The 22,568-nt window shown below is 40.3% G+C and overlaps 1 protein-coding gene across 9 annotated transcripts in view; it reads right to left on the reverse strand.

Annotated features, from left to right (window-relative positions):
- CDH8 (cadherin 8) overlaps positions 1–22,568 on the reverse strand; it is a 414,305-nt gene that overhangs the window by 107,648 nt on the left and 284,089 nt on the right. For all 9 annotated transcript variants that reach the window (XM_061593588.1, XM_061593592.1, XM_061593591.1 and 6 more), the window contains one exon: positions 13,992–14,128. In XM_061593588.1, the coding sequence (XP_061449572.1) occupies positions 13,992–14,128 (137 nt within the window). The remainder of the gene's footprint in view (positions 1–13,991; positions 14,129–22,568) is intronic.

Below are 22,568 nucleotides of genomic sequence, written 5' to 3' on the forward strand. Positions count from 1 at the left end.
TCAATCCATTCTCAGCAAACTTGCACAGGATCCCATTTCCTACCTCCCAGACTAAAAAGCAGGGAAATTCACTAATAGGCAAAAAACCCTTCAGTTTACGAACATACCAACAGATATTTCTATCAAACTTTAAAAAGCAGAGAAATTGGGCAGCTATAGTCAATGCACCAGGTGAGCAGGAGACCTGACCTCTCTGAGATATTGTATGGCCCTACAAATTGGTCAAAATGCAAACACAATTTGGGTTAGTCTTTCACAGTCCAATCCACTTCCTGTGTAGATTGGAAGAATTTGGTAACATGTGCCTCTGAGCATATGGTGAGTTGTGACAACACCTGCAATCAGCCCAAACAACAGAAACAAGATATGTGGTGTGCTGATCTTGTTTTAGCAGGGTGGAAGCAACATTATTAAGACAGTTGATATTGTTCAGATAGTCACTTTAAATATGTTTGATTTACTTTGCAATTTTAGTGAAGTTTCCTATAGTAAATCATTCTCTTTTGTTTCTGTTTCTGTGAATATGTGAAGTACAGCAACACTTTGCAACCCCCCAAAAAAGCTCCAAAACCAATTGTGGAATAATGGCACTGACTGTTCTGCAGAATAGTTTCCAACAAACATGAGGAGTGTCTCAGTTTGCACAAGATAAAACAGTGGGAGGTGAAATATATTCTAGCAAAATTCTAGATGTGCTCTATGTTTTTAATTGACCATGCCCACCTTTCCTTAGATGGAGAGGTTTAAGCATAGCAGGCTGAAACCATGCATCTTGGGCAGGCCAAGTTTGTTTTTTCCAACAGCTAGAGTCATTGCTTAAGTAGCAACATATTGTAATCCATCTGATTTTACATCAATCTGCAATTTCAGATTCAACTGTTAATGTGCCCAAAATAGAAATAGAGCATAACTTTCAGTTTGAAACAAAAAAGGCTATCTTCACAATCATATGACATTGATCAATAAAAAGGCTTTGAAATTAATAAAAATAAATTTGACACAGATTTCTACGATGAATAATGAGAGAAATATAATTTTTTTAGGTTAGATTCTCTGTAGAAACAGTAGTAACAGAGAAAAGAAGCAAAGTAAGAAGAACACCAACAAACGTACAAAAATTTGATTCTCCATCTTTGGAGATGGCAGGTGTTGTCACCACTCACCTCATGCTCATAGGCACGTTACCAAATTCTCCCAAGCTACACAGGAAGTGGATTGGACTGTGAAAGACCAACCCAAATGGTGTTTGCATTTTGACCAATTTGTAGGGCAGTACAATATCTCAGAGAGGAGGCCCGGTCTCCTGCTCCCCTGGTGCATTCACTATAGCTTTCCAATTTCCTTGCTTTTGGTGGGCTATAGACATGTTCTTAAAGTGCAAGGTTTTTTGCCTATTAGTGAATAAATAAATAAAACTAAACCCTAGCAACAGCAGAGTAAAATATTAACAGCACCACATTTGGGTTTGGAGCTGGTGGAAGCATTAAACAAATAGCTGATAAAACAAGATCCCAAGGTAAAATCAGCTCATTTTTACCTGGCACCTAAGACTCCTAACAATAGGCATCAGATCAACAGTTTTATAGAGGGCACTCTAAAGATGAGATGCTGCCACAGGAAAAAAAGTGGGCAGGGGGACAAGGGAAAGGAAGGCAGAGATAAAATGCTGTGGAATTTAAATTGGTTGCAGCTTTATTTAGGGGTTTGCAGAGAGGGGGAGCCAGGAACATCTGGAGGGCCACAGGTTCCCCACCACACACACACACACACACACACACACACACACACACACACACACACAGAGAGAGAGAGAGAGAGAGAGAGAGAGAGAGAGAGAGAGAGAGAGAGAGAGAGTTGCATTGAAGCATCAGAGGAAAGGAAGAAATCCTACATTTCTCCTAGCCCCATTTACTCAAGAAAGCTATTGGGCATCAAAGAGTAAGTGGAAATTCTAGGGCCATTGTGTATCACTCCAATGTTTGGAATTTGCACCAAAGTACCTTCCTTTCAACCCTTTAGTGGTGACCATTCCAGCAAAATTGTTCCCCACATGCCTACTAACAGTACTGAAGTGTGCAATTCTTGGGTCACCTAACCTTAGCAGGTGGGTGAAAACAATGAGAGACCTGCCCAGATTCTCTCATGGTATGGACAGGTTCATAAGTGAGTCCTAAGTCATTTAGGTGCCCTGATCCCAAGCTGTATGCCCTGGATGGGAAATCTGAGGCCACCCAGATGTTGCTAGACTTTAACTCCCATCTTCCCTGAACACTGGTCATGCTGGCTAGGGCTGATAGGAAGTTGGAGTCCTACAACCTCTAAAGGGCCACAGATTCCCCACTTGCTGTTGTATGGAGAAAAAGGAATTAGCTAAGGTTCTTCTGCAGTCATTTACAAGAGTCTTCTCCATGCCCTCCAAGTAGCAATATGGGTAATGGTCCCTACAGTTCATGAAGAAAGATACCCCCATGACAGCTTCCCAGTTTGTGCAAGAGTGAGAGATCCATCCTGGTAATGGCATGAAAGAATTCCCTTTTGCTAGGTTGTGAACTGGATTTATCTATAGCAGATGCTACAAAGAGAATGCTAATAAAATCTATGGCCTTGTTCAAGGCACGTAGCATGTACAGTCTCATTTTGGCAGTCTGCCTGCAAGGAGAAAATGCTAGTGATTCCCAGAGGGTTACGGGGAAAGAAAGAGAGAGCAATGGAAAAAACAACAACAGTAGTCTTCACTGCAGAAAACAAACACCATTCTTATGGAATGACACAGAGATAACACATATTAATAGGAACAACATGTAGGCACTCATGACTGATATGTGCTTATTAGTTATACACTTTCCTTAGTTCATACTAGGGATGGGAAAAATCTGTCAATATCAAATCTCTCAGTTTCTCATTTTTCCAGTCTTAAATTAAGTTCTTCACGTTCTGCAGAAATTTACAATTTTTTTTTAAATCCTCATGAAAATTCTCCAGCATTTTAGTGCGAATTTCTCCAACACATTTGTTTAAGGAGTTTTCTAATGTGCACATATCTGTACATTTCTCATAATATTCTTATAATAATTTCTTGTCATATAATGAATTTTTCATATCATTTTCACATATATTCATTTTTATGCACACTTCCCCCAAATACATGTATATGCATTTTCATAAGCATTGGTTGGTTGGCAAACTGCATTGCAAAATTCAGATAAGTGCTAATTCCAAAGAATGGCTGTGTTTCGTTTCTCATATTATTTCGGAAATTGTGAACTTGATAGATTCTGCTTGAAATGCGAACTGAATCAAAATTGTCGCCCATTCCTAGTCCATACAAAAGATGGTTTTGCAAAACAATTTGATAAATCTCAATGGTTCTAGAAGTAATAGCTTATTTTCTACACACACTCTCTCTTACATTTAAGATATATTCTCTATGATGAGTTTCTTGTGTATTCACAAATATACCTTGAGTCCATATGGATTGAGCCAGTCACCCTCAAATAATATTGGCCAGACTGCAGAGAAGAAAATGGCAAGTGTTGCTATCTCCCCCTCCCCTCTGAATTAGACTGGAAATTCTATAACTAGGGAAGGATTTCAATGTGCGCCAGACAAATCCTGAAAACAGATCACTTCTGATAAAGACATCAGCTTTCTTCTAGCACTTGTAGAACATCACTCTAGAACCAGGCACCTCTGGAAAGTCTACAAGTAGGACACAAGGGCAATAGCCATCTCACTGTTGTTCCCCAGAAACTGGTGTTCAGAACATAGGAACACAGGAAGCTGCCTTATATGGAGTCAGGCCATTGATCCATCCAACTGAGATTGTCTACACTGACTGGCAGCAGCTTTCCAGGATTTCAGACAGGAGTTTATCCCACCTACTGCTTATGGCCCTGATCTGTGGGTCCCAGGGGAGGGTCAATCAGTCCTGTCCTGACCAAGGGACCTCATGCCCTGTCCCAGATCCATCATCAAAGCAATTGGAAGGGGGGATAAGGGTTTTTAAAACCTTATTTTAACTTAAAATAGGATTTTAAAATATGGTTGGGAGGGGGTCAGGTCAAAAAGGAGGCACTGTGTCTCCTTCTCCCCTGATCCTGACTGAGATCAGGTGAACGAGCCACAACATGCACCATGCAAGACTAATCCTCCTCCTTACCAGCTGAAAAGCAGGAGGATTCCATCCTGTGAAATGCTGCTTCTTTGCAAGGGGCTTCTCTGCATGCAGGGAAACCACTGGTAAAGGAGGAGCAACAGGCACTGTGCAGTGCTTGGATACTGTGTGGTGTTGCTTCGGGGGGAAGGAACAAGAGGAGGCCTAGCAAGAAGGAGGAGAGGTGGGGTTAGTAAATGCACCTACCTTCTCCTCCAAAGAGGTGCCTCCTTTTCCTGGTTTCTCCTTCTTGCACATGCCTGCCTTTCCTTTCTGCCTGACACTCCACCCCCTGATAGCCCCGGAACACTCTGGGCTGCCCAACCTGGTCCATAGAGATCTGGGGCTATCTCATCCCAACTCAGCTGAGGCTGAAATGCTTCTGATGTGGCCCAATTTGGCTGGGGACTTGGCTGAATCCCATATACAGCCCTAATACCAGCCCTACCTGGAGATGCTGGGGATTGAACCTGGGACCTTCTGCATGCAAAGCAGATGCTCTACCATTGAGTGATGGTCCTTCCTTTTTATCAAAGAAGCATGGTGTCTCTGATAAGTCTTTGTCATGCTTATCATTCCTAATTTTCTCAAAGTAGCGGTAGCTTTTTGAAAGCATGTCCTTTGTTTTCACTTATTTAAAGAAAAGCTTTCTTATTATCCTTCGTAGCAGCTTCTCTCAGATTTTTTTAAATCATATAATGTCTTACTTGAAAGAACACACAAAAAACAGGTTTAACCCCAGCCATCAACTCTACAGTTTTCTCATAAGAACAAAATCTCTGTTCCCTGTGAAAATCCATATGCCTTATGGTTGTGTGGTCGATCCAAAACTTAAAGCGTCCCAGAATCTCATTCAGGTCAAGCAAAACTGCTTTAAGGAGTACATCTCTGGAGAAACAAATTTCCCTGCTCTATCCCAGATTTTTTAATAGGATAACATCACAACCTTAGTATTGCAAGTTGGTTTTTAAGTCTTTTCATTCATTTTTTAGTCCATAAGGACTCAAACCACTACCAATCTTTTATTTTTATTTTAAACCCACTGCTCATTTTGGATCAGATATGTAGCATAAAAATATAATTTAATATTGGGGGTGGAGATTCTGCCCTTTTCTACAGCAGCTGCAAAATTTTGTTCACAACTTCTGGCGTCTTCCCCTGCCAGACAAATTTAGAAATGTCCTGCTGCGAATTTTTCACTCTCAGCCAGAATGACCAAAATTGGAAATGTTTGGAACACACACACACGGACGCACACACACTCAAGCACACACCCTTTATCATTTTAATGGTAGCTATTAAGCCCATCAGTTATAAGCAGTCCATTTATTACACACACACACACCAGAATGAAAGCTGGAATAATGAAACAGTCGCTTTATTAATGCAATAAGGATCTGCAGATAGGCAGAGCAAGCTCGAACAAGTACAGGCAGCAGCAGCAACTGGCAGAGGTCCAGGGTGATAGGGGAGCACCACCCCACTGCATCATTCAGGGTGACAATACCCTGGTTCACACTGTGGATCCAAAGAAACAGATCAGCACTTATCAGCCAAGGGGACCTATGCGTGCCTTCCCGCCACCCCAGTCACTGCTGATCAGCAAGTGACTGACAGTACAGAGACTGAAACTGTTACAGGTGCCACATAAGACTCATTCTAGACTTGTAAGAAATCAATCTTTTTGTGTGGCAGCACGTACAGTTTGGAATTCCCTGCCTATTGACATCAGGCAGGTGCCTTCTCTGTACTCTTTCCGGTGCCCACTTAAAACATATTTGTGTAGGTAAGTCTATCCAGACATGTCAAAAGTTCACATGCTTTTAAATTCTCTTTTAAGCTTACAGTTAATCTTAATTCATTTTTGAATGTTTTTAAATATCTGTTTTTAACTGTCTTAAAAAAAAAGTTAAAAACATGGGCCAGTCACTGCCTCTCAGCCTCAGAGGAAGGCAATGGTAAACCACCTCTGCATACCACTTACCATGAAAATCCTATTCATAGGGTCGCCATAAGTCGGGATTGACTTGAAGGCAGTCCATTTTCATTTCAACCCTCTTTAATGTTTTAGGGTTGTGGGTTTTTTTGTAAACTACTTTGAGGTTTATCAAGATCAGGCGGTATATAAATTGTGTTAAATAAACAAATGTCAGCCCATTCCAAAGTCTGCCCCTTCCCCATCCTCTTGAGCCAACTGGGCATCCCTTCATACTTTAGGTGCCACAAGGTCCTTGCCAAAAGTATTTTGTTACCCCTTAGTTGTTTGCATTACCCACTACATCTACAGATGTGAAGGCCAGGGGCAGGGGACAAGAAAAACCCACAGGAAAATTCAGGGGGGAACCATTTTTTTAATTTTGGGGGGTGGTAAAAAAATGGGAAAAAGATTCCCCCTCCCCATTTTCTGATTCCCCCCCCACGGGCCTTGATATGTCTAGCTACACCTGCAAGGGAAAGCAGGAGGAATGGATTTAGATGCAGAATTTGATGATTCCAACCCAATCAAGCTTTGCTCACATTGGACTATCTCTTGCATCAAGCATTTGCTTATGTCCGAGTCAATTGTGCATAGTCAGTGCATTTTTTTAAAAAAAGCCTAATAATATGCAAAATTAGACAAAAATATCTGCATTGTCTTTTATTAAATGTATAAAAGAAGCAAGCTCCACATAGTAATATATTTTTGCAACAATTGTATATGTATATTAATATATACATTTACTTATATGATTATACATATTTTCATATGCATTTGTTTATGTGTAGTTACTAGGGATGGGATCCGTTGGCTGATGTTGGTTGAAAAACATTCTGTTGACTTAATAGGCTGGTATAGATACAAGTTCATTCTAGGCCTGCTAGCCGCTGCTTTCACCTCAAAAAAATTGATATTAATATCTGTATTTTGAAAGAAAATAGCAATATTTTGAAGGGAAATATCAATAAATGAAAGGAAATATTGATAAAATTACTGTTAGTATCTATATTTTGGATGTGATTTTTTTAAAAAAAATCAAATTTTGAAAATAGTCATGGAAAATCGCTACGTAAAAATCCAAGCTGCAACCATAGAGAATAAGTGAATTAATGGAAAATTTGGCACCAAATCTGAACTGGGCAGAATTCTAGAAAATCTCTAGTTGTAACATTAGGAAACATGGAGTGTCTATGTGTATAAATGCATTAATGTTATAATGATGCACATAATGATGCATATAATATGCGAGAACTGTTTGTAGTTTTAACAGAAGCAGTAAAAAACCTTGCTTCTCATTGAGATCAAGGAGTGTGGAAAAAAAAATCCAAGTATATAAGTGCAACATCAACATATTAAGAAAATTCCATCTCTACTTCCCACCTAATATGCCAATTGGAAACACAGATGGGTGAAGACAAAAAAGCTTGCTCTGACCGCCAAGCAGAGATGGGTGAGAAATTCACTTCAGTTTGCATTTCAAGCAGAATTTATCAAATTCATACTTTCCAAAACAATAGGAGAAGCGAAACACAGCCAGCCTTCGAAATTAGCATTTATTAGAATTTTGTGATGCAGTTCGGCAACTAAACAATATTTACAAAACTGTAAATAATAGTGGAAAGTGTGTGTAGAAATGAATACATGGGTGAAAAGAACATGCAAAAAGGCATGATATGATGAGAAATGGCTTGCAGAAATGTGTACCTTTGTCAAAACTGCCTACAAAAATGTGTTTATTTGGAGAAATTTGCATTAAAATGGTGGAGAATTTTCAAGAGGATTTTTTTAAATCACAGATTGCTTCAGAAATGTAGAGAACTGGATTTAACATTGGAAAAATGAGACACTGAGAGAACCGAAAAGGACAAATATTTCCATCCCTACTGCCAAGTTGAAGCCCACTTTAAAAAATCCTTGGAAATTCCTATCAGCAACAGCAAGGAAGAGTGGCTGCACCAAAGGAAAAGACAGCGGGAGTATTGGGTGGCCCTCCTTAAACAGAATGAGGCCCTGCCCACTGTCAGTGAGGCACCAGCAGCACTACATGATGCTGGCAAGTTGGTGGCCTCACTTCACCACAGGGATGGAAAGATCTGTCAGTTTTGGTTCTCTCATTTTTTTCCTATCTTAAATTCAGTTTCTCACATTTTTGCAGCAATTTGCTATTTTTTTAAAAAAAAATCCCTGAAAATTCTTCAGCATTTTAGTGTGATTTTCTCCTAATAAACACATTTTTGTTGGCAGTTTTGACTAATGCAAACATTTTTCTAAGTACTTTTTCGCCGTATTTTTGTATGTTATTTTCATTCATATATTCTTTTTGCTGCACATCTCCTAATTTATGCATTTTTGTAAACACTGGTTGGCGAACTGCACTGCAAAATTTGAATAAGTGCAAATTTCAATGGATGGCTGTGTTTTAGTTCTCACATTGTTTCAGAAAGTGTGAATTGGATAGATTCAGCTTGAAAGGTGAACCGAATTGAATTTCTTGCCCATCCCTACTCCATCCCCAAAGGGAAGGGAACAGCAAACTCACCTGCTTTCAAAGATAGCAAAAGGCATTATCCACATTGGTCCTAACATAGCAAAATATTATATATGCAACTGTGTATATGCAGGCAGAGATAGAGAAAGTGGTACAGGCTTTGGAGTGTCCATCACATGTCACATGGAGCAGCCTTCTACTCATACAATGGGATGGTCCTTCTTCTCAATCCTCATGCCCTCCCCCAAAATCTGCTCTTAAGGGTTCCCAATCCTCTGGATCATTTTTTGAGGGTGTGAAGGAAGCTATAGGTGGGAAGAGAGGTAGAGCATTGCCCATTGTGTGAGTGGATGTTCATCCGTCTGGTGGGGGGGCGTAGTTGGATGACACAGGAACATATTAAGCTGCTTTATACTTAGTCAGTCCATTGATCCATCTAGCTTAGTACTGTCTACCCCAGCGTTTCCCAACTAGTGGGCCACCAGATGTTGTTGGACCACCATTCCCATCTTTCCTGACCATTGGCAATTCTGGCTGAGGCTGATGGGAGTTGTGGTCCAACAATGTCTGATGGCCCACTAGTTGGGAAAGGCTGGTCTACCCTGACTGGCAGTATCTTTCTAGGATTTCGAGCAGGGGCCTTTCCCAGCCCTATAACGGGGTGTAATACTGGGGGCTGAACTTGAGACCTTCTGCATACAAAGCAAATGCTCTACTTCTGAGCTACAGCTCTTTCTGAGGAGGTTTCTCATTACCATGGGAATCTTTAATATAATTACTATTTGACTCTAGTTTATGTGTATTCAGCAAATCATACACTGATCTTTTTTTAAAAAAAATATTTAATTTGAAAACAAATCCTGGGTGCTTTAACAGTTGTCACAGGGTTTCACATTTTTGTTTGTTTCAAGATTTGATTTAATACATTTTTGTCTGGAAGATTTATTTTTACATCTACTTTAAAAAAGAGAGAGAGGTTAAAAACCTTCCAAACTGGATTTATGAAGAGTGAAGGCCTGAAAAAGAAAACATGCTGAGGCATTAGAAATGCATACAACTTTATTTATGGGTGAAGTGTGTGTAAGTGGATTCATACCTTGAAGAGACTGGAGAACAGTGACTTTTGATCGAAATTAATGCATTATTGATCTATTACACAGAGAGCCTTGCAGATTGGAAAGATTTCTCCGTTGACACCTACCTCTGATTTCTTGCATCCACAAATGGAGTATGTAAATTCCACATCCCTTTGTCATCCACCTCTGTTAGTTGTGTTTTGTTGTTGGTTGTATTTATTTATTTATTTATTTATTTAAACTTTACGATTTTCACCCTTTGCACTAGCTGCACTTTTTGAAATGCATCTTTCATAAAAATAAATGTGTTTATTTACCTAGCATCTATATCAAATATCCATGAAGTTGACTATTAAGTTGATAAGCAATGAAACACCAGGAATTCATTCCTTGGATTAATAAACCCTGTTGTGTCATGTTATTTACAAGGCAGAGATACAGTCCTTGAGAGGATTGAAGAGAGACCTTAAAAGCACAGGTCAAGATGAGGTGTCATTTAGACTGAATTATGTCACAAAGAAAGATAGGCCCATAAAATACCTTTAAGAATGAAACAAGTCTTTCTTTTTTGTGTGAATAGATTTTCTTAAAGAATAACAAGTAGAATAGATTGTCATCTCATACATTTCAGCAGTCAGCCAGGGATAAAATAATTATCTCAAGTAACACAAAGGGTAATTATCACAATGCAACATTAACACAAGACATTCTTCTAGAGTTGATCACTTATTACAGAGAACTTACACTTCAGAGAACCTATGTAAGCAAGAAGAGTCCCTTTCACACCTTAAAATAAGAGACAATGAGTGCACATAGGAGGTGGGCTGACAGGTTCCACCTACACACATTCGTTTGAAGGGCCTACCATGCATGTACAAACATATGCATGTAAAAACTCTCCATGAGATTGGGACCCTTGTTATGGCAGAGAGGTTCCTATGTTCATACAGTGGGCAAGGAGGAGCTTTCAGATGTTGGCTGATGAAAGTTGTAATCCAAGAACATCTGGAGGACCCCACGTTGACTACTCCTGCTCTCGTCAGACTTTCAAATGCATGTATAGGGCCCATTTCAACCCATATGCATAGACTGGAAGATATAGATTGCCACCACAAATGAATATCTATTGTATCCAAACTGAAGGCAATAATCAGTTTGAACAGAAGGAATTATGGGACATTGTGTAACAATTTTGTATGATGATGCTACTGTTTTCACTTTATCAAATCCAAGCTCATCCAAGCTCATGATATGTCTAAAGAAATTAAAGCAGTCTCAGCTTTCTTGGAATATAAACTCAAAGTTCAATAAAAACTGAATTAATAGGATTTAATATAATAATGAGGAAAACTGATTGAAAGGACAGCTTATCTTGATAAGATATTTGGGTATCAGATTAGTGTTAGATATGGAATAGGGGTTTGTTTGTTTTTGCAGTTTTTGTTTATTCGTTTTACTTTGGGTCAGATAAGATCATTAGAAGAGACCTGGTGAGTCCCATCTAGTCCAGCATCCTGCTCTCACAGTGGCTAACCAGATGCCTATGGGAAGCCCACAAGCAGGACAGCACTCTCCCCTAGATAGGTCTTGGGACATCCTTCTAAATTCCTCTCATTTTGTGAATGGCTATCAAACTGAAGCTAAACAACAAATATGCTCTTTCACACCCTTTATTCCTCAGTATTCTATGGTTTGCAAAAGAGCAAACATTCCCAATATGTCTCTTGAAGCAGTTTGAGAAAACTGAATTATTGTTCTCCAACCCTGGTTTATCCCAAGCCCAATTACAAGCCACCTGGGCCCCATCATGCCCTCGTGATGTCATTAAGAGCATGACAAGGTCCAATCATTTCCTCCAGCCATCCTGGTGAGTCTTTAAGCCTCTCTCTCTCCTTGCAACTGCCCAACTGCTCGGCTCCAAATCACTTCCCCATCTCATTCTCAGTTACCTTGCTTCCTGCTGCTGCACCAGTGGTGGCAGTGAAAGGGAAGGGAGAGATATTTTCTGTCTTTTTTTTCCTTCACCCTATTCAGTACCTGGCTTACAGTATGCCAGGGCACTCTCTGGCTAAGCAAATTGCTGGGAAGTTGGGACTGATGTTTAGAAGGCAGATGGGTGCCAAGGAGACATGGCAGGGAGATTCGGAGGGAGGAGTTGACATCTTCTCTTAATATCTAAAGTGGAGAACAATACTCAGATCATAATACGTGCCTCATATTTGAAGTGGGTGTTAGCAGACACCGAGATTCATATCCCCAAACCAGGAATTATGGGACTTGATGTCATCACTACCTACAATCAGCATTTCCTGATTTGTGCAATCCATGTGTTTCCTTGGCAAAGCACATAGATAACCCACAGAAAAGCAAGATGTGCAATGCTTTCTTACAAGAAAAAGCCAAGAACTCACCATCCACCAAGAAAGGGATTCCTGGCAATGCATCTTCTACAGACTGCTGACGTTGTGTATGTACACAACACTTTTAAGTTGGGGATGGGCAAAATAAGCCATGCATAAAAAACCTATTTATACCCAGGGGAAATAAGTGAGGTACATACATTTATTTATTTAACATATTTACAGCCTGCCCTTTGTCAACACAGATACCAGGATGGGATACCAAACACAAAATAAAAACAACCAAATAATAAAACAAGCAACAGCACATACTTAAATACATCATCATCATCAGAAACAAATCATCTAAAAACAACAGAGAAGGTTAGATACTAATCAAATTGCAAAATTTTAAACATATGGGTAAATAAGTAAGTCTTAACCTGGTACCAAAATGATAGCAACTTCAGTACCAGTCATACCTGCAAGGCAGGGATGGGGAACTTTTTGGCTCCACAGGCCAGATGCTTATCTAAACATAGCCTTGCGAGCCAAATTTTGATACCTGTCAATCACCTGATATCACAATGATGTTGGGTGACTGGATGATGCTTTGAAGTCTCAAAGCTGGAACTTCAAAGCACCACAAAGGGCTTGCAAAGAGCCCTGTGTGGTACTTTAAGGTTCCTGAAGCTTGGCTTTACTGCCCATCAGCTGATGGGCAGTAAAGCTGAAGCCTGCTTTCCATAGGCATTGGTTGTGCAAGCAAATTACCCATTCAGTCTCACAGCTGATCCAGCAGGGTTTGGCTGTACCACCCATCAGCTGACTGTGCCAATGCACAACTGGGAGTGTACTTTAAGGCTCCTAATTGTGCACTGGCAGCCATGACTCTGCTTGCCCCACATATTATTATTACTTTTTATTATTATTCTTTAAATTTGCATCCTCTCCTTCCTTCCAAAGGAGCCCAGGGCGGCAAACATCAAAATGTTAAAACAATACAACTTAAAATGACATTAGACATCAGGTGTAGGGCAGGTGGGTGAGGTTTGGTGGAATTCATCTCATGGGACAAATGTGAACCTCTGATGCACCAGGCTTGGCCCACTGATAGGTGGTTCCCCATCCCTGATGTAAGGGGGGGAGACATTTCACAGACAGGGCACCACCATAGAGAAGACCGTAAAAATGTCAGCCCTTATCTGACGCTGCAATATGTATTCCTTTAAAAAATTGCTTTGTGAGATTTCCCATGCTGTTCCCTTCTTGCCAAATGAGTTTTCTTTTGGTGATGTACATATCTAGGTTTCGCAAACCAAGATAAATCTCACAAAGCAATATTTGTTTAAAGAATGCATGTGCAATAAAGCAATTTTTTTAAAGGAATGCACATGCAACATCAACTGTGTGTGTGGACAGACAGACAGACAGACAGACAGACAGACAGACAGACAGACAGACAGACAGACAGACAGACAGACAGACAGACAGACAGACAGACAGATAGATAGATAGATAGATAGATAGATAGATAGATAGATAGATAGATAGATAGATAGATAGATAGATAGATAGATAGATAGATAGATAGATAGATAGATAGATAGAGCGAGCTTTTTTGGTAAAAACTGAGGTGCCAGTACTCATATCTTGATAAAGGTGCCATAGGTGTCAGCACACAATGGTTTGCATGGAGAGCTAAAAAAAGAGACACCGGTACTATGTATATATAGTGATGATACTCACTGGTATGGAGAACCAGCACTTTTTTTTTTTGCTGCCCACATGCGCACAGCAGACCCAGTAGATACTCCTTTTTAATGACTGTCACAGCCTATGCTATGAATAATTATTCCTGATAACTCTTTTTGTTATTGAACCTTCACCAGATGAAGGGAATGTATGACAAAAAACAGTTGAAGAACTAAACAAGTACTAATGGACAATTACTTACTGTCTTCAGTTGCTACAATGGTTATGTTGTGCCACGTGCTCGTTTCTCTGTCCAGTGGGGTTGCCAGTGTTATCCTTCCATCTTGCGTATTAATGTTGAACTGCCTCTCGAGGTCAGTGTTCCGATCAATGGAAAACCTACAAAATGGACAGCCTTGAAATTTACTTGAAAGTCATTTGTTTGGCCTGAATTCATTGTAACACAATCTACGCAATCCATCGCAAATAGCAGCTTTATAGCCCCAGTGGATTTGTGAAGCTCAATCATGTTATAATTTCTAAGAGAAAAAAAAATGATAAAATGAGAATCAGGAAACAGAATTATAGCCCAAGGAGTAATTAGCTGCATCCTCTCAGTACGAAGGTTAGAAGCTGTCATCAAGATCAGTAGGTAGCATCTTTACAAAGCTACTGCGAATCAAGAGTTAATTAGATGATCCATCACATTTATTGGACAGCCCGTGTTGTATTTCATAGCAACTGCTGATAATACTGTCAATACACTAAGTGGGTAGGGCTGTTATTGTTTCTACAAGATGCAACTGATGTTCTTATTCCAACAAACACCACTTTTGATTGATTAATTAAGTGAATATGTCACCTGCTTTGAACACTGTCCTGTGGACAATAGCTGGTTAACAAATCACCCTTTACTGCCAAAATACTTCCAAAAAACAGAAAGATTGACTGCTTTATGGATTGACATCATTGGTTTTTAACAAAACAACTTTCATCTGACAGCTAAGCAGAGCTTGCAAATGAGAATGTGCAGGTACATTATGCAGCTTTAACACAGAAGCCAGCTTGACTAACAAGAAAGAGCTGCAGTAAATTGTTTCGACAGTGCATTAAACAAAATGGTGATTTAGAACTCCCCGCAAGATCTCCAGGAAAGCTTTTTGATGTTAGTCCATTTTCATATAGTTGTTTTATTAATGCATTACTTGTAAAAGAAACCAAACTGGAAAATTAAGCCTTACAATTTCTGATGGGCCACACACAACGAGAAAGAGAGAGAGAGTGTGGAAAATACTGATATGGTACAGCAGTTAGAGCTTTGAGGGGGCTTCACTAAATCCTAGTGCTGAATTTATGTAAAAGACTATAATGACAATTGTTCTGAGGCAACAATAGTCACAACTGTTTTGCATTTCATCAGCATTCTGCTTCAGCATGTATTATTATTATTAAATTGTTGTTGTTATTGTTGTTATGGTTACGGTTATGGTGGTTTATTTCTATTCCACCTTTTGGCCAAAAGACCTGCAAGGTGGCTTACAAAACATAAACACAAATGTAGAAATACATATCAATAAAAACAGTACAATTTACTTCGGCTATGAGGTGGTATACAAGTGCAATAAATAAATAAATAAATTTTCAAAAAATAAATAAGGTAATAACATTATTAAAAAGCAACAATAACTTTCAATGAAAATATAATAACAAATCACACTTTTGTAACACTTTCCTAACAATTAGACAATGTCTGCTCATTCTTACATCAAATATGATGACATCAAAACATAATTCCACTGAGGTATCCTGCTGGTACTGCATCTGCCATTCCTAATACAGGAAAAGGGGCAGGAGCAGTTCAGCTTTTGGCCAACATAGATGGTGTCCACAGTAAACAATAGCGATGGATTAGTAGAAAACATAAAACTAGGTTAGATATCTTATGCCACACAGAGAACAGGGAAGGTGATGGGGATGCTTGAGCCATTCATTCTCTGGGAAATCCAATAGAAATTAACCAAACCACACCTCCCAGACAAATGTGCAGTCTGGAACTTAGGGCCTGATCACATTCTGGCTTAAAGCAGATCTGGCACTATTTGGAGAACCTTTTAATTTAGACTGTTTGCATGACGTTTTTGCCAATGCAAGTGCATTCAGCTGCTATTGCCTTTAAATCTGGATTAAATCGATGCGATACAAATCCGAAATTGGTTTGAAAATCCGCACCTGCTTCGGTGCCAATCTGCTGTGTTTTTTTTCCTCCGCTGTTTTCGGCTGCACGGGTTGTTTGCCTCCCTTTCTCCGCTCCCCTACACTATGGATATCATTTTGTTTCCTGCCACTGACGAACAAACTTCCAGTCACTCTAGCCTTCCTTTCCCCCACTTTCCCCCCAGCAAGTTCCTTCCTTGGTCCTTTAAACCAGCTATATGCTCCGTTTACTTACTATTTTACTTTACTAGCTGGGCGGGGGAAGCAAGGAGCAGTGAGAGAAGGGGCACTGCGCTGCTATTCTCCCTTGTGCCTCTCTCTGCCAAGGGGAGGAGGAGGAGCAGCCGCTTCACTCAGTGCCAGTTTGTGGGGAAGAGACCAGGCGGGTATTTAGGGCTGGTGCTTGGGGCATGGGTGGGTGAGCAGCCCCTTGTCCCCTCTCCTTCGAGGTGGTGGCAGCGGCGAGCAGTCCTGCCAGCCAGTGAAGGCTGCCTTCCCTATAGCCAGTGTGAAAGCCCAAGGAGGAGGGAAGAGATGCAGCCCAGAGAGCAGGACTTGCTGTGGGATGCGGCAGGGCAGGCCTGATGGGTTTTCTGGAGGGGAAGGAGAGGGGGGTCAACCTGACTCCCTCATCTAACACTTTCCAGCTGGGACACAACCCGGGCAAAGCTCCTGCAGAAGCCCTGTTGCAACTAAGGTCTCATTCACAAAGAGATTGTGTGCGCGCACACACAAAGACAAAAATATACACACTGTGCACTATAAACAGTTCACTCCTTATTCACAAAAAGGGGCTTTGTCAAGAGGAAATGAAACTTACAACAGAAAAAAAGTAATTTGGTGTCAGTTGCACCCCCCACTGTCTCCCGGCTTAGCGTGAGATTAATTGAAAAACCCACCCCTTCTCGATTCGCAATGGGGATGTTCTGGAAGGAGTTAACATTTAAATTGGGGGGCAGGACCATAAGGAAACAGTGATACTATTAAAGATGAAGGTGTGTGAACAACACAGCAAATTGGAAGGTAGGGAGGAAGGACATGTGTGAACTGTGGAACTCTATCGCGAAGAGAAAAGCTTCAAATTCAACATGGATTTTAGCTCCCATGTGAACCTGGCCTTACCTATCCATCTGATTTCTATCAGCTGCCCTGGGTCCCTAACAGAGCTACAATTCTCAGAGTGGTTGAACAGTCAATCCCTCTTCCCAGAGAACTCTATGAGGGGAACAGGGGTCTCTTAAGAACTCTCAGCACCCTTCACAAACTACACTTCCCTGGATTCTTTGTGGGAAGCCATGACTGTTTAAAGTGGATTAATAGTGGAATAAATGGATGGTGTGAATGTGGCCTTAGCAACAACTTCATCCTAGGCAGTTGCCTTATACTGAGTCAAACCATTGCTCCATCTCACTCAGTATTGTATAGACTGACTGGCAGCAGCTCTCTGGGCTTTCAGATAGGTGTCTCTCCCAGCCCTACCTGGAGATGCCAGGGACTGAACCTGAGACCTTCTGATGCAAGGCAGATGCTCTCCCACTGAACTACGATCCTTCCCTTCCAACTGAGAGTGAAAGTTTCCTACTGCTTAAACTTTGAGACTGAAAGTGAGGGATGGGAGGACCCTTTTTGCTATCTGCCTCGCATGTGCATGATCAGTGATTTAAGTGACATGTGCTTTTCCTAGTCAGCTCACCCGAAATGTGAGCATTTCAATGCCAGCTGCTGGTACGTTTTCCAGCTCTTGTGCATGAAGCAGTGACAAAGCTTTGACAGTTTTTTTAAAAAATAAGACTAGTTCAACCCTTGGCTGCCTTACACTAATTATGTTAACCCCCCCATTTTTTTAAAAAAAGAAATTTATCCACCTTCCCCTAGAAAGTCTTTGAAAAACCCCCTCCACTTTTGCAGCGGATTAAGGGGGACATCGTTTGGCCCACCCTTAGTATGAAGACAGCAGGTGTTCCCTGGCGGCACAACACAGACGTTCCTCACAGCAATTGACAGACTGATTCATAGGGTTGCCTAAGTCATAATTGACTTGAAGGCATATAACAACAACAAGCTTCCTTTAAAGCCATCCATTCCTCACTGTCTCTCAGTCTAACCTACTCCTTGTGGATATAAGGATAAAGAGAGTGGTGGTGGAGGGAAATGTAAAGGAGGGGGTGAAGATGTGGTTTTGAAAACATCAAATATTTTAAAAAATGAAGTTTACAAAATGCTTATTAACTGAGAGTTGTTCAATGGCAAATTTCATTTCAGAGCAACAGATTCAGGCCTGTTCAGCCAGATTTACAATGAGTATGCAGTACTTCATTAGAAAAAATAAAATAAAATTGTGAACCTTTATTCATATGTGCAAGCAAAAGTCATCTTTTGTATTGATTTTATTTAGCTAAACAAATAAATGCCTCCCTTGATGTAATTCTATTTACAATCTCTGTAGCTAAGGGGAAAAAGAAAAAAAAATACCTGGGGATTTGTGCATGTTTCTGTATTGACTTTCACCAAGCTATTCACAAAATCAAAATGCATTAAAGAGTATAACAATTTCTCAACACAAATGGAAAAGGTTTACAAGTTTCCAAGGAGGCAAAGCCCCCTTCTGACTCTAAATTAATATATATCATGTGCAATGTTTGCAGCTACCTTGTCTTTATAATGATATTATAGCTCTTTTTAATGAGGGCACACTGTCAAACATGTAAGCAATACATAAAAGTACATTTCTATTTAAAAAAAAAACTGGCGGAGAGGGAAGATAATATCTGGATAAATAATAACTTTCAAAATTGCTGTAGTAACACCATAGCTTATTGGAACTGTGTCATAAGCTTTTGTGGCTGAGTGTGGGAGGAAATCGGTGGTGTGCGATCATCCATTTCTTTAGCTGAAGATGCCGAAGTGGATTCAATACAATTCCCAGCAATGTTACTACTTTGTGCCTTCAGTAACTTCCATGAAACACCTTCTATTTTGTACCAATGTAAATGAAGGCCTTGCGACAGCATTCAGAATTATGAAACTCCACCCCCACCCTTTTCCTTTTCCCCTGCTAGATGTGAATTGTAATATCAATGCCATAAATCACCCTATCTCATTAGTGCCAACCAGAGAGGGCATGTTCCTGAGATAAACAGCTGTACCTCAGGAAAGGATGTGTGTGTGTGTGTGTGTGTGTGTGTATATCTAGGATTTCAGGACATGCTGTGAATTAAGAAAATGATTTGATTTTGCTGAAGATGCAATATTCTGGGGGCGTGTGTGCATGTTTTTCTTCCCATTCTGAGATGAGATGGGTGTTGAAGGAGTAATGATTTAACTCAAGAGCTGATAGATGCAGGATTTGTTGGTACAAAAAAAGATTTAGAGGAAGTGGGGTAGATGGGGAAATATTCAGATTCCATACCTTTGGACCCAACTTTATGGTCAGAAAATAGCATTTAAAGATGCTCAAGGGATTTGATCTTTGCAAATTCCTAAATGAAATATAGTATGGTGTCAAAACTTTCTCCTGGAGTACCCCCACATACATTCTTCATCATTTAATGAGAAAAAGTGGCAACTGTCATCTGAGAGCCTCCTTCATGTGCCCCCTCCAAGGGAGGTGTGGAGGGTAGCAACACGAGAATGGGCCTTCTCAGTGGTGGCTCCCCATCAATGGAATGCTCTCCCTTGGAAGGCACACCTGGCACCATCATTGCCTGTTTTAGGCACCAGGTAAAAACATTTTTGTTCACCAAGGCCTTTGGGGTTTAATTTTCTGTTTGTTTTTTATTCATGTGGGGATGAGTTGGATTTTGTTTTTATGTATTCCTTATGTACTTTATGATGTTTTTATTCTTGTTTTTATATCAGCTTTTAATGTAAATTGCTCTGGGTTTCTTTCTGAAAAAAGTGGCTAATTAATAATAATAATTCAAACATTATCAAGGAGGCAATACAATGTTGGTGAAATTCTCATGGGCAGGTGTTCAGGGTGTTTTTGTTGCAGTTATGTGACTATTAAAGTGGCCATGGTGTAATTGTGTGCTTCTGTTCTTTGTTTTAGAAACCATCTCACCAGTTATCTGCACTCTGCAGCCTTCCTGGGTGTCTGTACTATAGTTTCAGCAGAACTTCCAGAGGAGGACATTATGAGATAACTCATGACAAGGAATGGTATCGCTTCGCCAGTGCCAGTTCGAAAGCATTCTGTTGACCTAATAGGCCGGTATCGATTTGAATTTATTCTTTATCCACTACTGCTGCTTTTACTGATCTGTTTTTCCTCCTTGCAAAAAATATTAATATTATAGATATCTCAAAGGAAATATCAATAAAGAAAATATTGATATTTTGAAAGGAAATCATCAAAATATTGATATTTTGAAAGGAAATACCAATAAAATATTCTTAATATTTATATTTTAGAGGTGGATTTAAAAAAAATCCATTTTTTAAAATAGTCACAGAAAATCACTAAATAAAAAATCCGATCTGCAACTATAGTGAATACGGGAACTAACAGAAAAGTTGGTATCCATTCCAAATTTCGCAGAATTCTAGCACATCTCTTCTCCTGACACACAACGTTTTCAAATCAAGATGCCTGGGCAGCTGAAGAGGCTGCCGAGTGCTGAAGAAATGTTTTCTAGAAAGACAAGGAAAAAAGTACACATTACCCTTAGGCACCTTGTGATGGTACAGCAAGCTCAGAATCCTGCACTGACTGACACTGTAAGGGAGTCCTCATATGACCTTTGGATAAGGCAGAAAAATAGAAGCCTCTTTCAAAGGTGACGATACCTTTTGAGAAATTGGAGGGCAAATTTTGGGCGCTAATTAAATTACCTGATTAGCTCCTTTTGGACTCGTGCAGATTGGATCTACTGGATTCTACACGTTGCCAAATTACTCATCCAACGCAGTTTACAGCAGTTCGTTTTTTTAACAACAACAAAAGTGCATCCAGATATGTATTTTAAGAGGGCTGGGGTTTTTTAAGTGCAGATTAATGGGGCATTGAACATATAAGAATTATGGGTAAAAGTAATACACTGGAAACATTCATTCATCCCCTAATGGCATTTCAACTCCAGCCTGCCTGGACATGCAAGCACACCTAATACTAATGGATCTTCGTGTCTGTCTTTGGAACCAGCTTCCCAGCAGTCACTGCACAAGGAAGCAAGAAAATGCTTCTGGCAGCATGGTCAGCAGCTCTTTTTTAGTAACTCTTAGCTGTGTGTAAGATTGAGAGGCATTCTAAATCCACTTGCTTCTCTATCTCTCGCTCGCTCTCTTCCCCACTCTCCATTTTCTCCACTTTACTCTGTGCTAAGGATGGAGAAACGTTTTCATCCTGAGGGACACATTCCCTTCTGGACAGCTGTCCAGGGGCCACATGCCAGCTAGAGATGAGTCCAGAGCAAACGCTGGTAGAGCAATGAATGCAAATTTTACTTTTGTGCAGTAAGCTAGTTTTAATCACACTTACACACACCCCTCTCTGTCCTCCACCCAGGAAAGTGAGAGGGATTATTAGAATTTACGGATGCTTCCCAGCCAGACAAAAACACTCAAGAAGGGTGTGAATCAGGGCCAGTGAGGGAAGTGGAGTGGGAAAGGCTTGTGATGTAGGTAGAGCCTCAAGGACAAGAAAAAAAGCAAGTCCCTGGGCCAGAAGCTCCCCATCCCTGCTCTATCCTATCCCTCTGTGAATCTCTTTCTGGCTTGATTCATACAGTTTGTTTCCCTGTCCCCTGGCAACTTTCCATTGACTTTCCTGATTCTAGTGTTTCAACTCCCTTTTTCAGCTATATTGTCCTCGTTCAACCTGACTTTTGGACATCTATTGGAAAATCAACAAGGGTTATTGTAAAATGGCACAATTAAATGAGAACTATGTAGCAATGGAATTAGCCAAAATGTGGACTTAGGGATACTAGTTTTTGAGAAGGTTGAAAATGTCCTGGAACTAAGTGTCTGTTTTGGCTTTGCTCTGAGCAACGTGCTTGCTGATATTGCACAGGAATCAGGGAAAGCTACAGTAGTACAAGCTTTGTGTCCTCCCATCAGCAGAAGCCATTGTGGTTCCCACTAAATATCCTCTCCACAGTAGCTGCTGTACAGGGATTTTCACCATAAGAACAGATGTGCATAATGAGTCTCTGGATAGCATAAGTGCAAAGGTCTAATTAAGCCCCCAGAACCTTTCCCATATTTAATGGAAGCAGACTCTCTGATTTAGTTATTAATTAATTCTGGAAAAGTAGCCAACAAAGAGATCCTCCAGCAAACAACTTTCACTGGTAATTGAATTAACTCTAAATGTACATTTTCTGACAAAAGTTTCCATGTTTACTACACACGAGGGAAACCTCGGTCACCTGCCTGTAGGTTCTCATTGGCCAGAAACACCTCATGGCTTTCCTGCTGCTGTGTGGCAGGAAGCTTGTATTGATATGTTTGTAATGACTCTATTCATGGATTAATTAGAATTCTATGGTGATTCCATCCAACCTTATTCTTAATGAGATCACTTTTTTCCCATAACTGGTACTCCTCATTTCCTACTTTGTTCAGTCTTCCCTGCACTTCTCTCCAGTTCAGTGTTCTCTATCTCAGAGACTGTACCACTTCA

Source organism: Rhineura floridana, chromosome 13 (genome assembly GCF_030035675.1).
Source record: "Rhineura floridana isolate rRhiFlo1 chromosome 13, rRhiFlo1.hap2, whole genome shotgun sequence".
NCBI lineage: Eukaryota > Metazoa > Chordata > Lepidosauria > Squamata > Rhineuridae > Rhineura > Rhineura floridana.